Genomic DNA, 14,422 nt, shown 5'->3' with positions numbered 1-14,422 from the left:
GGGATGGACCATAACATGGAACATAGAACAGTAGAACATTGAAACAGGCCCTTTGGCCCACAATATTCATGCTGAACATGATGCCCGGTTAAATTAATATCTTCTGCCTGCACATGATCCATTTTCGTTTCAGCATTGCCAACAACCTCATTATCCAATGCATCAATTAATTTAAATGTTAAGTATTTGGAATTCCTCCAAAAACTAGTTTGATATAGACACAAGGGTCTGCAGACGCTGGTTTACACACAAAATGCTGGGGTAGCTCAGCAGGTCAGGCATCATCTCTGGAGGACATGAAGACGCAACTGTAAACAAAACTGCAAATGTGGCCTGACCAAAGTCCTATAAAGCTACAACATGAATTCCTGGCTCTTATACACAATGCCCTAACCAATGAAGGCAAGAATACCATATGCTTTCTTTACCACAATGTCTATTAGTGTTGCCACTTTCATGGCAATTGGATAGGAACCCCAAGATTCCTCTGTGCATCATTGCTGTTAAGGGTCTTGCCGTTAACTGTATACGTTCCCCTCACATTCGACCTCCCAAAAGTGTTGGAGTAGTCTAGTGGTCAGGCAGCATCTGCAGGATGAGGATAAGTGACATTTTTCGGGAATGGGACCCTCCTTTAGACTGATTGTAGTTGGGGGGGGGGGGGGGGGAGAGAAAGCTGGAAGAGAGATTCATGTCATAGGAGCAGAATTAGGTAATTTGGCAATTCACCGTTCATTCATGGCTGATCCACCCTTCCCCCCTCAACTCCATTCTCCTGCTTTCTCCCCATAACCTATGACACCTTTTCTAACCAAGAAACAGTCAATCTGCCTTAGAAATACCCGATAACGGTCTCCACAGCCTTCTGAGGCAATGAATTCCACAGATTCACCACTCTCTGATAATAGAAACTCCTCCTCATTTCTGTTCTAAAGGGTATGTCCTTTTATTTTGAGGCTGTGCCGTTTGGTCCTAGACTCTCCCACTCATGGATATATCCTCTCCACATCCACTCTATCTAGGCCTTTCACTGCTCAGTAGGTTTCAATGAGATCCCCCCTTCACCCTTCTGAGCACAGACCCAGTGCTGTCAAACGCTCATCATATGTTAACCCAATTATTTTGGGGTTCATTCTCGTAAACCTCCGCTGGACCTTCTCCAATGCCAGCACAGCCTTCCTCAGACATGGGGCTCAAAACTGCTCACGATACTCCAAATGTGATCTGACCAGTGTCTTATAAAGCCTCATCATTACATCCCTGCTTTATAGGTGTGGGGGGGAGGGTAGAATTTGTAACATTGGCAATAATAAGGGGTAACCTGATTTTACGGTGCAAGGAATAGTCTTTGGAACAAGGGTGAAGTCTGAGAACTAAAAACGAGTGAGTAGAATGGCTCGTTGAATGTATGAGAGATCTCTTCATGAAGGGTTTCAGAATATTGAGGAGTGTAAACCTCCAGCGATTAACTTTCATAAAAGAGGTTACCTTGAGAACAATTGGATGGGACATACCGGCTAATTACTACTCATTACTATTTTCAATAGTGTGCAAAAGACAGTCTAATTTACAATTGATCTAACTTCTGCCATTCCAGATGAAGAAGAGAGTGGCAAAGAGCGTGCCTGTGACACTCTTTTGATGTGTATAGTAACAGTATTGAACCACGGTCTACGTAACGGAGGTGGGGTCGGAGATATTCTTAGGCAACCTTCTAAAGATGTAAGTAAGCCTTCATAATGAGCCAGATGGAAACATTCGTCTCTCACATTCTCAGTCTGAAGTTTAGAATCTCACAAACGGTTACCACAATTGCTTACTGTTATATGAAGCATTGCCAGGGGTTATGGGTAAAAACACAAATCATATCATATCATATCATATCATATCATATCATATATATACAGCCGGAAACAGGCCTTTTCGGCCACCAAGTCCGTGCCGCCCAGCGATCCCCGTAACATTAACACTATCCTACACCCACTAGGGACAATTTTTACATTTACCCAGCCAATTAACCTACATACCTGTACGTCTTTGGAGTGTGGGAGGAAACCGAAGATCTCGGAGAAAACCCACGCAGGTCACGGGGAGAACGTACAAACTCCTTACAGTGCAGCACCCGTAGTCAGGATCGAACCTGAGTCTCCGGCGCTGCATTCGCTGTAAAGCAGCAACTCTACCGCTGCGCTACCGTGCCGCCCCTATAGTGCTGGAGGAACTCTGCTTTCCCCCAGCACTTTGTGCTTTGCTCCAAATTCCAGCACCTGCAGTTCCTTTTGTCACTGGGATTATGGAGTCCCCTCGTGGATAGAACATAGAACAGTATAGTACAGGAACAGAATCTTTGGCCCACAATGTCCATTGTGCCAGATTAAACCAATCTCCTCTACCTGCACATGATTAATTCCTCCATTCCCTGCATATCCATGCACCTATCAAAAAGCCTCTTAAATGCCACTAATGTATCTGCCTCCACCATCATCCCGAGAGGCACCCATCAATCTCTGTGTAAAAGTCCTTGCCCCATACATCTCATTTTAAACTTTGCCCCTCTCACTTTAAAGTTATGCCCTCTAGTCTTTGACATTTTCACCCTGGGTAAAAAAGGTTCTGACTGTGTACCCTACTTATGTTTCTCATAGCTTTATCTGCTTCTATTGGGTCTCTCCTAAATCTTCGGCATTCCAAAGAAAACAATCCAAGTTTGTCCAACCTCTCCTTATAGCTAATAATGTCTAATCCAGGCTACATTCTGGTAAACCTCTTCTGCATCCTCTCTAAAGCTTCCACATCCTTCCTGTAATGGAGCGACCAGAACTGCACACCAAACTCCAAATGTGGCCCGACCAAACTTCCATGAAGCTGCAACAAGACATCCTGACTCTTATACTCAATGCCCCAACCAATGACAGCAAGCATACCATAGGCCTTCTTTACCACTCTTATCTACTTGTGTTGCCACTTTCATTGCTTTCACTGAGCTATGAACTTGGACCCCAAGATCCTTCTGTACATCAATGATGTTAAGGGTCTTGCTCTTAACCGCATATTTTCTGTTTACATGCAAATTCCCAAAGTACAACACCTCGCACTAACTTGGATTAAATGGCGTTTCTCTGCCCACTTCTGTAGCTGGATATATATCTCATATATACTTAAGGAAATCTTTCAACTACTACTTGTTTTTAAGTTAAATTTACTCTTAAACATAAACTTCCTTAATCATTTCAATATTATTACAATTGGAAAGATTAAAACTCATTACTTTTTTCACCTTTTTGTTTCTCTACAATAGTCTTCCTATAATTGTTTCGAAACACAGAATATCAACAAGGATGTATATGGGAAGAAAACTAGCATTTATGTCTATCACACAAACTAAACGATGAATTTATTTTCTAATTTAAACCACTTCTGTTTTAAAGCTTGTTGAATATAATCCCTTCCGATGTTTTATCTTCATCTGTTAAGAATTTACATGTTAGCTCCCATTCCCCATCGCAAGAGGAATGAATTATAAACCAGCTGTAATGCATGTTAAAATGGCTTATGAGTCCGTCATTAAAAGCCACATAAATGTGACAAGTGATTTAAGATCTGACATTATCTAATTTGGCTGAGTAAATTAGCCCATCCTGTTATTTGGCATCTACTCTGATGGTACAGATGGGAATTGCACATAAAGAAAACAAGAGACAAATGTACACTTTCCCAGTGCACTTTCTTTATGTACAATTCCCATCTGTACCATCAAAGTTCAGCATTTGTTTGTATTTACAATCCTAAAATAAGGCATCTTGGATAGTATCTTGGGCCTATTCAGAACACTGGGTTACCCAGAAAAAACACACATGCACAAGCTTGGAGGAAGAAAAGATAAAACAGAAAAAAAAAGTTTTTATTTTTAAACTGTTTCTTTTCATGTGGTTTAAAACCAGGCGGAATTGGAAAGAAGCATATCAATGTTGGGATCATAAAATTGTATTCAGAAACACCAGAACTAGAATAGAAAGAGAATATCGTCAATAATTGGCTTCAAACATTCAAAGTTACATTTTCTTTAGAGGGCAGTAAACTAAAGGGACAAGGCAAGAGAAAGAAACAAGTCATCACTAAACAAAGCGGAGACACAAGGAACTGCAGTTGCTGGTTTATAAAACAAAGAGGCACAAAGTGCTGGAGTAACTGAAGGGGTCAAGCAGCATCTCTAGAGAATATGGATGCCAACGTTTTGGGTTGATCCTTAAGCAGATTCATAAAAGAAAAACAGCTAATGTCTAAGGCAGAAGGTCCAACCAATAGGAAGAAAAATAAATATGACACAAAATGCTGGATTAACTCAGCAGGTCAGGCAGGATGTGGAGAGGTAACATTTTGGTTTGGAGCCCTTCTTCAGAATAAAACAAAAGATGTTTTTTGCAGTTACTTCGTGATAAGGTACAGAGATAAAGAGGACCAAACTTGCGAGGCAGAGAGGAAGAGAATCAGGGGAGACATGGTCAGGAAAGTCAATCAAATCAGTGAGACAGAATTTTCCATGCACAATTCCTGCAGAGGATCAACAACTTTTTCTTTGCAAGATCTCTGATGAATTTCTCTAAACTTTAAGCAGTTTATTGAAATTATATCTGTGGATTATCAAATTATACCCTGGTGGAGACCACACCTGGAGTATTGTGTGCAATTGTGGTCTCCTAATTTGAGGAAGAACATTATTGCTATTGAGGGAGTGCAGCGTAGGTTCACCAGGTGAATTCCCGGGATGGCGGGACTGACATATGGTGAGAGAGTAGGTTGACTGGGCTTGTATTAACTGGAATTTAAAAGGATGAGAGGGGATCTTATAGAAACATATAAAATGGACAGGCTAGATGCAGGAAAAATGTTCCCAATGTTGGGAGAGTCCAGAACCAGGGGTCACAGTTTAAGAATAAGCGGTAGGCCTTTTAGGACTGAGATGATGAAAAACTTCTTCAACCAGAGAGTTGTGAATCTGTGGAATTCTCTGCCACAGAAGGCAGTGGAGGCTAATTCACTGGATGTCTTCACGAGAGAGTTAGATTTAGGTCTTAGGGCTAAAGGAATCGAGGGATATGGGGAAAAAGCAGGAACGGGGTACTAATTTTAGATAATCAGCCATGATCATATTGAATGGTGGTGCTAGCACGAAGGGCCATATGGCCTACTCCTGCACCTAGTTTTCTATGTTTCTATGAGATACAGCGATTGATTAACTGCGCCCTGCGCTGATTGATTTGTTCCAGGAGGCACTGTTCCCCGCACGTGTTATTTTTGATCTGCTGTTTTACTTCATTGTTATCATCATTGTACTGAACCTGATCTTTGGTGTTATTATTGACACCTTTGCTGACTTGAGAAGTGAGAAGCAAAAGAAGGAAGAAACCCTCAAGTCGACTTGCTTTATCTGTGGTATGTACAAGCCTCTCGTAATTCTTATTCAAAAAGTAAATAACAATTAGCAAAGAAGGGTTGCTAATTAAATGTTAAAGTTGAAAGTACCACATCATACCTACTCCCTTAGTGCAATGAATTACATTCCAAGCACTGTGAGCTGCAATTGATTGTAAGACATCAGAGCAGAATTAGACCATTTGGCCCATTGAGTTTGATCTGCCATTCAATCTTGGCTGACCTATTTTTCCCTCTCAACCGCCTTCTCCTGCAATCTTCCTGTAACATTTGACGCCTAATCAATCAATCAAATCAATCAATCAAATCAATCAATCAAATCAAATCAATCAATCAAATCAATCAATCAATCAATCAATCAACCAGTCAGTCAGTCAGTCAGTCAGTCAGTCAGTCAGTCTCCTCTTTACAAAATACTCAATGTCTTGTTCTCTACAGCCAAGAATTGGCCCTGTACCCTTCCTATCTCACGTTTAAAAACATCCCACTTAGCAGACCACAATAGACCGAATTAGGTTTATTATTGTCACGTGTACAGAGTGATACCCATTATCCTGGAAGTGTTGATTACTGTGTTTCACCTTCAAGTGACCACATTTTCAATTACATTGTGTCAAACTAAACAGTTTAGACCAAAACCAATCCCTGACCAAAACCAACCCCCAACCAAAGTCACGCTCAACCAAAACTAATCCAACCCATCCACTTCTCCACTTGGCAACCCAAGCACCTATGGATGCTGGACATCTTCCTCTCATTCCTCCAGCCAGAACCTCAACTCTAGATCCAGCTGTGAATCTAGATGCCCATGTCTGTTCAGAGACCCCATGGACACCACTGAAGCTTACAGCACCGGTCTCAATACAAAACAGTATTTCACCTCTCACACAATAAAACTCCCATCCCACATAAACTGTTTTTGTTCCTTTTCAACATAGACATCAAGATGGCCATTAACATTGGAGAGAGAAATTTATAGCTAACAGCAGGAATAAATACCAGCCCATACAATTCAAAGCAGAATTAGGCTACAGAAAATACATTGGGAATCTTTCTTTTGGTTATCACCACTCAAACATCTAGACACCTCATTTATGCTTAGAAGCCCCAAGCAGGTTCCTGACAAAAATACAAGTCAAATCATTTGTCTCTGCTTCTGTTTGCCGACAGCGGAGTTCTTTATCCCTCCAAAGTTTTATCTTTCACAACCTGAAATGTTGCCTATTTATCTCCTCCAGAGATGCTGCGTGACCACCTGAGTTACTCCAGCACTTTGTGGTTTTTTTGTTGGGTAATCCAGCATCAGACTTCTCACCATTGACTCCATCTACACATCACATTGCCTCGGAAAAGCAGCCAACATAAAGACTTGTCCCACCCTAGGTCATTCCTTGTCATCCCTGCTCTTGTCTAGCATAAGATACAGAAGCTTGAAAACGCGCTCCACTTGACTCAGGAATGTCTTCCCCTATTTTCAGGGTTCTGAACGGTCCCTCCATAGCTACAGTACTGTCTGGTTTACATCTGCCCCATTTAGTACATGAGCCTTTTTCTCTGGAATGAATGTGCTATGATACTGAGAATTCAGTATGTTCCCTTTTGCTCTACCTATTGTACTTGACTGTTTATTGCGTTTGACTTGATTGGATTTATGCTTGGTATTATCTGATCTATTTGGCTGGCATGCAAAACAAGCTTTTCACCGTACCTCAGTACACGTGACAACACATGGTGGCACAGTGGCACAGTGGCGCTGCTGATAGAGCTCTACCTCACAGCACCAGAAACCCAGATTCAATCCGTATGGATACGGGGACTGTCCGTATGGAGTTTGCATGTACTCCCAGTGACAAGATTAGTTTCCTCCAGGTGCTCCCATTTCCTTCCATATCCCAAAGACGCGCGGGTTTGTAGGTTAAATGGCCTCTGTAAAATTCCCCAGAGTTTGTCAGGAGTGGATGCGAATATGGGATAGCACAGAACTCGTGTGAATGGGTGATCAATGGTTGGCGTGGACTGAAGGGCCTGTTTCCACACTGTGTCTCTAAACTAATCTAAACTAAACTAAACTAAACTAAACTAAACTAAACTAAACTAAACTAAACTAAACTAAACTAAACTAAACTAATAATAAACCCAAACATGATCTGCAGTTCCTTGTGGCTCTTCAGGAAATATTTAGCAAGAACAGCTGAAGTTTGCAGTACTTTTTGCAGGCAATAAGTAGATTGAGACAGGGTAAGGTCCACAGATGGGACATTAAATACTGCAATTGAGACTTGACAGCATGTTCTTTCCTCTGCTGCTTTGCTGATGATCTCAATTCCTTTGTGCAAGAAGGCATTAAAACATACCACAGAACCAGAAGTAATCAAACCAGCTTGCTGCCGGGCTCAGTAACTTTATCTTTTTTTGGTCTTTCCTGCAGGCCTTGAACGGGATAAGTTTGACAACAAGACAGTGTCATTTGAAGAGCACATTAAAATTGAACACAACATCTGGAATTATTTATACTTCATTGTGTTGGTTCATGTGAAGAAAAAGACTGATTACACCGGTCCAGAAAGCTATGTTGCTCAAATGATAAAGGTAACATTTTAATTTAGAAAAGGAATATTGTATTCTGTTTAATCCTGTCATTTAGTCATTGAGTAATAGTACGAAACAGGCCCTTGGGCCCAACTCGCCCATGCCGACCAAGATGTCCATCTAATCTAGTCCCATTTGCCAGCATTTGGTCCATATTTTCTCACATGCTTTCCTATCCATGAACCTGTCCTCGTGTCTTAAAAGTTCCTATTGTACCTGCCTCAACCACCTCCTCTGGCAGTCAAATACATATTAACTGGTAATCATTGCAAGCCATGATTAGATTTGAAGGTTTCTTCTCCGTTGAAGATGACACGGCAGATTTGAGGGAAGGCTTATTCTGCAGCTGAGAACCTGATCAAAGGTGTTGACTCCAAGCTGTTAATAACCTTTCACAGTCAAATGCTGCGTGGATCGTTAGTTGAATCATCGTGAAATGCCGCAGAACACTTGCCCCATGTTATTTATCTTGCTACCTATTTCACGACTTAATCCCACAATCATCTGGCTTTTCTTTGTAGATAAATATAACTACCCTCCAACACCTAAAATCTACTTCTTAAATTAGCTTTTTCCTGTCACATTGAATTTCTTTCAAACATTGGTGTGTGGCACAAATATCTGTACAGTTGTTCTTCACAAATGGACATTTTCTCACTACAAACTGGATTGTGGCAGTGTTTAGGTCCAGCTTTAGACCAGTGTGAACCTTTGCACTTGAATTTATAAGTTTAAAAACTCAATCCCAAAATGTAAGCAGCTACTCTACATGAATAGTATGGCGCAGTATTGAAGGAATTCTCCAGTGTTAGAGATGTTGATGAATGGATGTGTCTTATCTATCAAGTAGATTAAAAAAAATAATTCCCTGGCATAACTTTATAAAGAATGAGATTCTCCCAGTGTCCATCTAAAATGTTAAGGCAGGTTTCTTTGGTGACACCCTACTGAATGGTCCCGGACATTATTGGGTTAACGTATGAGGAGCGTTTGAAGTCTCTGGGCCTGTATTTGCTGGAGATTAAAAAGATGAGGGGGATTACATTGAAACCCACTGAACAGTGAAAGGCCTAGATAGAGAGGCATAGGAGAGACTAGAATCAGAGGTTCCTAGAACCACAGTTTCAGAATAAAAGGACTTACCTTTAGAATGATCAGCCATGATCTCATTGAATGGTGGTGCTGGCTCGATGGGCCAAATGGCCTACTCCTGCACCTGTTGTCTATTGTCTAATGGAGATGAAGAAGGATTTCTTGAGCAAAAAGGTGGTGAATCTGCAGGATTCATTGCCATGGATGGCTGTAGAGGCTAAAAAAAAAGGTGCATTTTAAAGCTGAGGTTCATAGGCAAGGAACTGCAGATGCTGGTTTAAACCGTAGACGCAAAAAGCTGGAGTAACTCAGACAGGTCAGACAGCACCTCCGGAGAAAAGGAATAGGTGACTTTTCGGTTTGACACCTTTCTAAGAGTGTTAAAGGTTACAGGGAGAAGGTAGGGGAATTGGGTTGAGATGGAAAAATAGATCAGCAATGCTTGAATGGCGGAGTAGACTTGATTGGTTGAATGGCTGAAATCTGCTTCTAACTCTTACAGTTTTTTTCATGTTGGTCCTGTGTGGGAATTGGCTGCATTTTTCTACTTAACTATGAAGTCTTTGCATTGCCCAGAAAAAATGAGAGGAACATAGTAAATATAAATATCCTTTTTATTCCATGTATTTAATATGCTGGAGATGCTTTGGCCCATTCCCAAAGATGGTGAACTGAACATCTTCCTTTTTACTTGCTGTAGACATCAAACCTGGATTGGTTTCCACGCATGCGCGCCATGTCCCTGGTCTCTAAAGAAGGGGAAGGAGAACAGAACGAAATTCGAAATTTACAGGACAAGCTATACTTGACAATGAAGTTGGTAACAATTCTCACGAATCAACTTACAGATCTAAAGGAACAGGTAAGCACTTAAAACAAAAGCACTTCTTGCATCCTACCAAGGTTACAAAGCAATGGAGAGATACGACAAGGGAACAAACCCTTTGACCCACTGTCCGCATTAACCATCAATCCCTACATTAATCCCATTTTTTAAATTCTCCCCACATCCCATCAACAATCCCAGATTCTATCGCTTATCTACATATTAGGGACAATTTACAGTGACTTTGGGAGGAAACTACAATACTGGAGAAAACCCAGCTGGGTCATAAGAAGAAATTTCTTACTCCACACAGTTAGCACTGCAAATCAGGATTGAGCAATCAGGATTCAACCTGTGTTTCTGGCACTGTGAGGCAGCATCTCTACTAGCAATGCCCACTGTGCTCAAATGCTGAATCTTCCATAGTATCTTCTGTGGAGGCAAATGGATGGTCAACGTTTTGGGTCAAGACCAGCAATAGGATCTGAAGCAGGTTCTCCATCTAAAAGGACAACGATCCCTTTGCCTCCACAGATGCTGTCTGACCCGCAGCGTTCCTTCAGCTGTATGTTTTTTTGCTCCAGATTCCAGCATCCACAATATCTTATAGACACAAAATGCTGGAGTAACTCGGCAGGTCAGGCAGCATCTCAAGAAAAAAAATGGATTGGTGACAATAGGATCGAGACCCTTCTTCAGACAGTTTTAAAATAAGAGTGAGTGGGATTGGAGTAGCTGAGGGCAGTAGAGAGTCAAGACAGTTCATGTCTCACTGGCAGTTAGAAAGAAAAACGTCCAAGAGGAGGAATGTTGGAGATGTCAGGGGCCATTTCAGGGCGGTAACGACTCCTTTCCATAGGAGGCCCAGAGGCAGAGCCGAGCGAGCCGTCACAGCGATGTCACAGCGAGCCCGGAAATTGTTGAGGTGGGGGTGGAGGGGTACAAAAGTACCCCTGTTGTGGGCAGTCCATTCTGTATTGGAAAGATTTTTTAAAGAAGAGGGGTTCTTATCCATCTTCTCCACAGATGCTACCTGACTTGCTGAGTTACTCCAGCACCTTGTGTTGATCTTTAGTATAAACCAGCATCTGTAGTTCCTTTTTATTACATTTTGTCTGTATTCTGTTGCCTTTATGCCTTGGATTGTTTTACCTTTACAAAAGAAACTTGTCATTTGCTACTGTTGGAACTATGATTTTTTAAAGCACTCAGGTTTTGAATTAATTGAATTCAAATGAGTCATTATTCTTTTTTTAGATGACAGAACAAAGGAAACGAAGACAGAGAATGGGATTTGTGGATGTGCAAGGCAATCCAGCTAATGCCAACCATCAGGTGGCCAAAGCATGAAAATTCCATGGCGTTATGATTTGTGTCCACAATATCACTGTCCAAGAATATTGTGTATTATTAACATCTTGCTCTACATCAAAAGAATAACTAAATGGTAAATTATAAGCAAATGAAATACATTATAATATTCTATAGGGCCATAGCAGAGATGCTAACATTAAGGGAACTACATCTTGAAAACTACATGTGAATCTAATACTTTGTAAATTAAAAATGAGTTTAGTTGTTTAGTTCTTGGGGAAGGGAATTGGTTTGATGTTACATGTTTTGGGGATTATGTCAGGTGCAATACTTTATGTTGAAATATGTGACTTATTACAATTTTCTTACTGTGGGTTTTATATATTTTGAAAGCTTGTGATGTATAAAGTTATTAATATCCATTTTACATTTTGGTAAAATTGGAAAACTTGAAGAGATCTGATTTGTCTCTCTCGGCAGAGATACATTACCACTCTGAATCTTCCACTACTAACTTCCTTTCTGGGCTGCTGAAGCATGTTTTGAATCAAAATCATTAAACTGCAGTTTCTGAACCCGCAAATTTAATACTGGAATAGGGGACTGAACAGTGTTGCCTCATAATTTAATCAAAACCTCCGGAATGAGCTTGTGTCTATGTGCACTCCCCGTAGCCGTCTGAATGTGCATATGCAGTGCCAGAGCTACTATTTAAACATTGTCTCCACTACCTTTGAAATTAATTCTCAGTCTCGAATCGACAAAAATGATCACTGTCCACTTTAAAGATGCATTCCAATAAAACTTAATTTTAAACTATTTATTGGATGGCAGAGTATTTTGTTATAATTTTATGCTATGACAAACTTTGAGGCAACAAAGCACATCATTACATTTATGTAAAATGATTCCAAGTTGCTCCACAAGTGCCGAAGTATCCTGCCATCTGGAGGAAGATCTGTCGATGATTATGGGTCCAAGGAGTATAGGTATTTCTAATTTTATATTTTAATATGCCCCATGGATGAATGAAAAATCTCCTCATCATTGGAACAATAGATTCTACGATGCACATGTTTAAAGGCAGTGGCATACTACGGAACAGTATTTCAAATGTACCCTTGGCATGTCTTCTATGCTTGAAATCCACTTCATTTGTTACCACAACTCTTGGCTAAAATAGGTCATATTGGTTCTGAGGATTATAATCAAGCATAATGACATGGAGTTACTCTCTTTTTAATGATTTCCAACAAGGTAAAATGGTGTCACAAGTCACAATCTTCTGTAAATGCAATCAAAGAAAGCAAAGAATAGCAAAGGTCAATAACCATTTAGTCAAGTCTAGTTCTGTTGACATTTTACTAAAATGTTTGTTTTCTCTTTGATAGGGCCTTTAATTTCTTCTTTCAATAAGAGTTGCTCTGTAGATAGGAACATCTCGATTATGAAAAGCTGATGCATGTGTGCAATTAGAGAATTATTTTTAAAAGGTGTTTTGAATATTAGGCCAAACTCCTTGCAGGGTAAAGAACACGAGGCACTTCAGTCTGAGGGCTCCCAACCCAAAACAATGTCTGTCCATTCCTTGCACAGATGCTGCCTGACCCACTGAGTTCTTCCAGCACTTTGTGTTATGCTCAAGAATATAAGTTTTTGCAATCTAAATGTTGAAACAAGGAACTGCATATGCTGGTTTACACAAAAGGACACAAAGTACTAGAGTAACTCAGTGGGTCAGGCAGAATCTCTGGAGAACATGGATTTGTGACTTTTCAGGTCAGGACCCTTTTTCGGACTGTTTATAGTGGGGAGTGAGCTGTGAGAGATGAGAGGCAGGACAAAGCGTGGTAAGTCGTAGGTGGACACAGGCAAGGGAAATTTTAGATAGGTTGGATAAAAGGGCAGAGATTAAAGCCAAAAACATGAGACCAGAAGAATTAATGAGTAGCATAATTGTGAAGCCAGATGAAAGAAAGTAGGAGGGATAAATAGGTGCGAGTCCAGGTGGGGCACAAGGGGGGGTGGGGTTTGCTGGAAGAACGGAGGGGTGGGGTGAAAGAGGAGGAATCTGAAGATATTGTTAGAGGTTACCTAAAATTGGAAAATTCAAGGTGCATACCGATGGGTTGTAAGCTACCCAAGCAGAATATGAAGCAGTGGGTCAGGTGGCATTTGCTGTTTCTCGTGTTTCCATCAGGCACTTCTTGTTCAAAATGTAAATATACTTCAACTGCAATAATAATGATTTTTACAGCACCAAAATCAGGTGGCCTGTACTTGAAAGTAGCTTACTTGATAATACGTTTTTGTCAAATGAGAATTGTTTATGTGTAAATATTACATCAGAAGTAACCTGTTGTGTTCAAACAGAAGAAAATGTTCTGTTCACCAAATCTGTAAGCATATGCAAGTATTTCTGACTGCATTGTTCAGATTATTTCAGTATCATTCATTAGTCAATCTGCTAAAGGACTGAACTGGATACTGGAGTAAAATACAAAGTGCTAGAGTAACTCAGCAGTCAGGAGCATCTGTGGAGGGAATAGACAGGTGGTGTTTTGGATCGGGAACCTTCTTCAGGCTGTGTAGCATCACTTTGGGGCATCAACTTAACTGCTAGGTTTTGGCCCACCTTTCACCATTGCCACTTTATACTCGCTATCTCCCCTCTACTCTCTCAGTCCAAATGAATGGTCTAAATCCAAAACGTTGTCTGTCCATTTCCCTCCAAAGATGCTACCTGACCCACTAAGTTCCTCCAGCCCCTTGTTTTTTGCTCAAGGTTCATTCGTTACTCCAGTATCCAGGGGACACATTTTTCGTGCACTGCTTCAGTTAAAATGGATCTGTCTACACAAAGTCTATGTTAACATGAATGGGAGATGGCCTGCACTTCTGGGGATTAAAACTATCAGGGTGTGGGCATCAAAACATAATTTCTAAATAATTACTTTTGACATCATATTTGTGTTTGAATCTCACGGACTATTGCACAATAAGTTTATTTAAACAAAAAGCAAACTTGTTGAAATTGAATTTCCTTATGATTCATAGTGCTCTTTTGAATTTTAAAGATACAATGATCTCGAAGGAAGAGGCTTAGGCATTGTAGTTAAAAGAATGATTCTGCTCAGCAGTAATATGCCATTATCAAAGGCAGTGTCG

General features: G+C 40.6%; 1 protein-coding gene across 1 annotated transcript in view; it reads left to right on the top strand.

The window, feature by feature from the left end:
• itpr3 (inositol 1,4,5-trisphosphate receptor, type 3) overlaps nucleotides 1–12,236 on the top strand; it is a 185,378-nt gene extending 173,142 nt beyond the window's left edge. Inside the window, exons 54-58 of the mRNA XM_078420692.1 lie at nucleotides 1,598–1,722; nucleotides 5,268–5,433; nucleotides 7,862–8,022; nucleotides 9,815–9,976; nucleotides 11,198–12,236. Coding sequence (XP_078276818.1) covers nucleotides 1,598–1,722; nucleotides 5,268–5,433; nucleotides 7,862–8,022; nucleotides 9,815–9,976; nucleotides 11,198–11,290 — 707 coding nt within the window. The 3' untranslated portion in view covers nucleotides 11,291–12,236. The remainder of the gene's footprint in view (nucleotides 1–1,597; nucleotides 1,723–5,267; nucleotides 5,434–7,861; nucleotides 8,023–9,814; nucleotides 9,977–11,197) is intronic.
• Nucleotides 12,237–14,422: the final 2,186 nt, after the last annotated feature.

Source organism: Rhinoraja longicauda, chromosome 24, assembly GCF_053455715.1.
Source record: "Rhinoraja longicauda isolate Sanriku21f chromosome 24, sRhiLon1.1, whole genome shotgun sequence".
Taxonomy (NCBI): Eukaryota; Metazoa; Chordata; class Chondrichthyes; order Rajiformes; family Arhynchobatidae; genus Rhinoraja; species Rhinoraja longicauda.
Note: the sequence above shows the minus strand (reverse complement) of the source record. Positions and strands in the feature narration are given on the sequence as shown.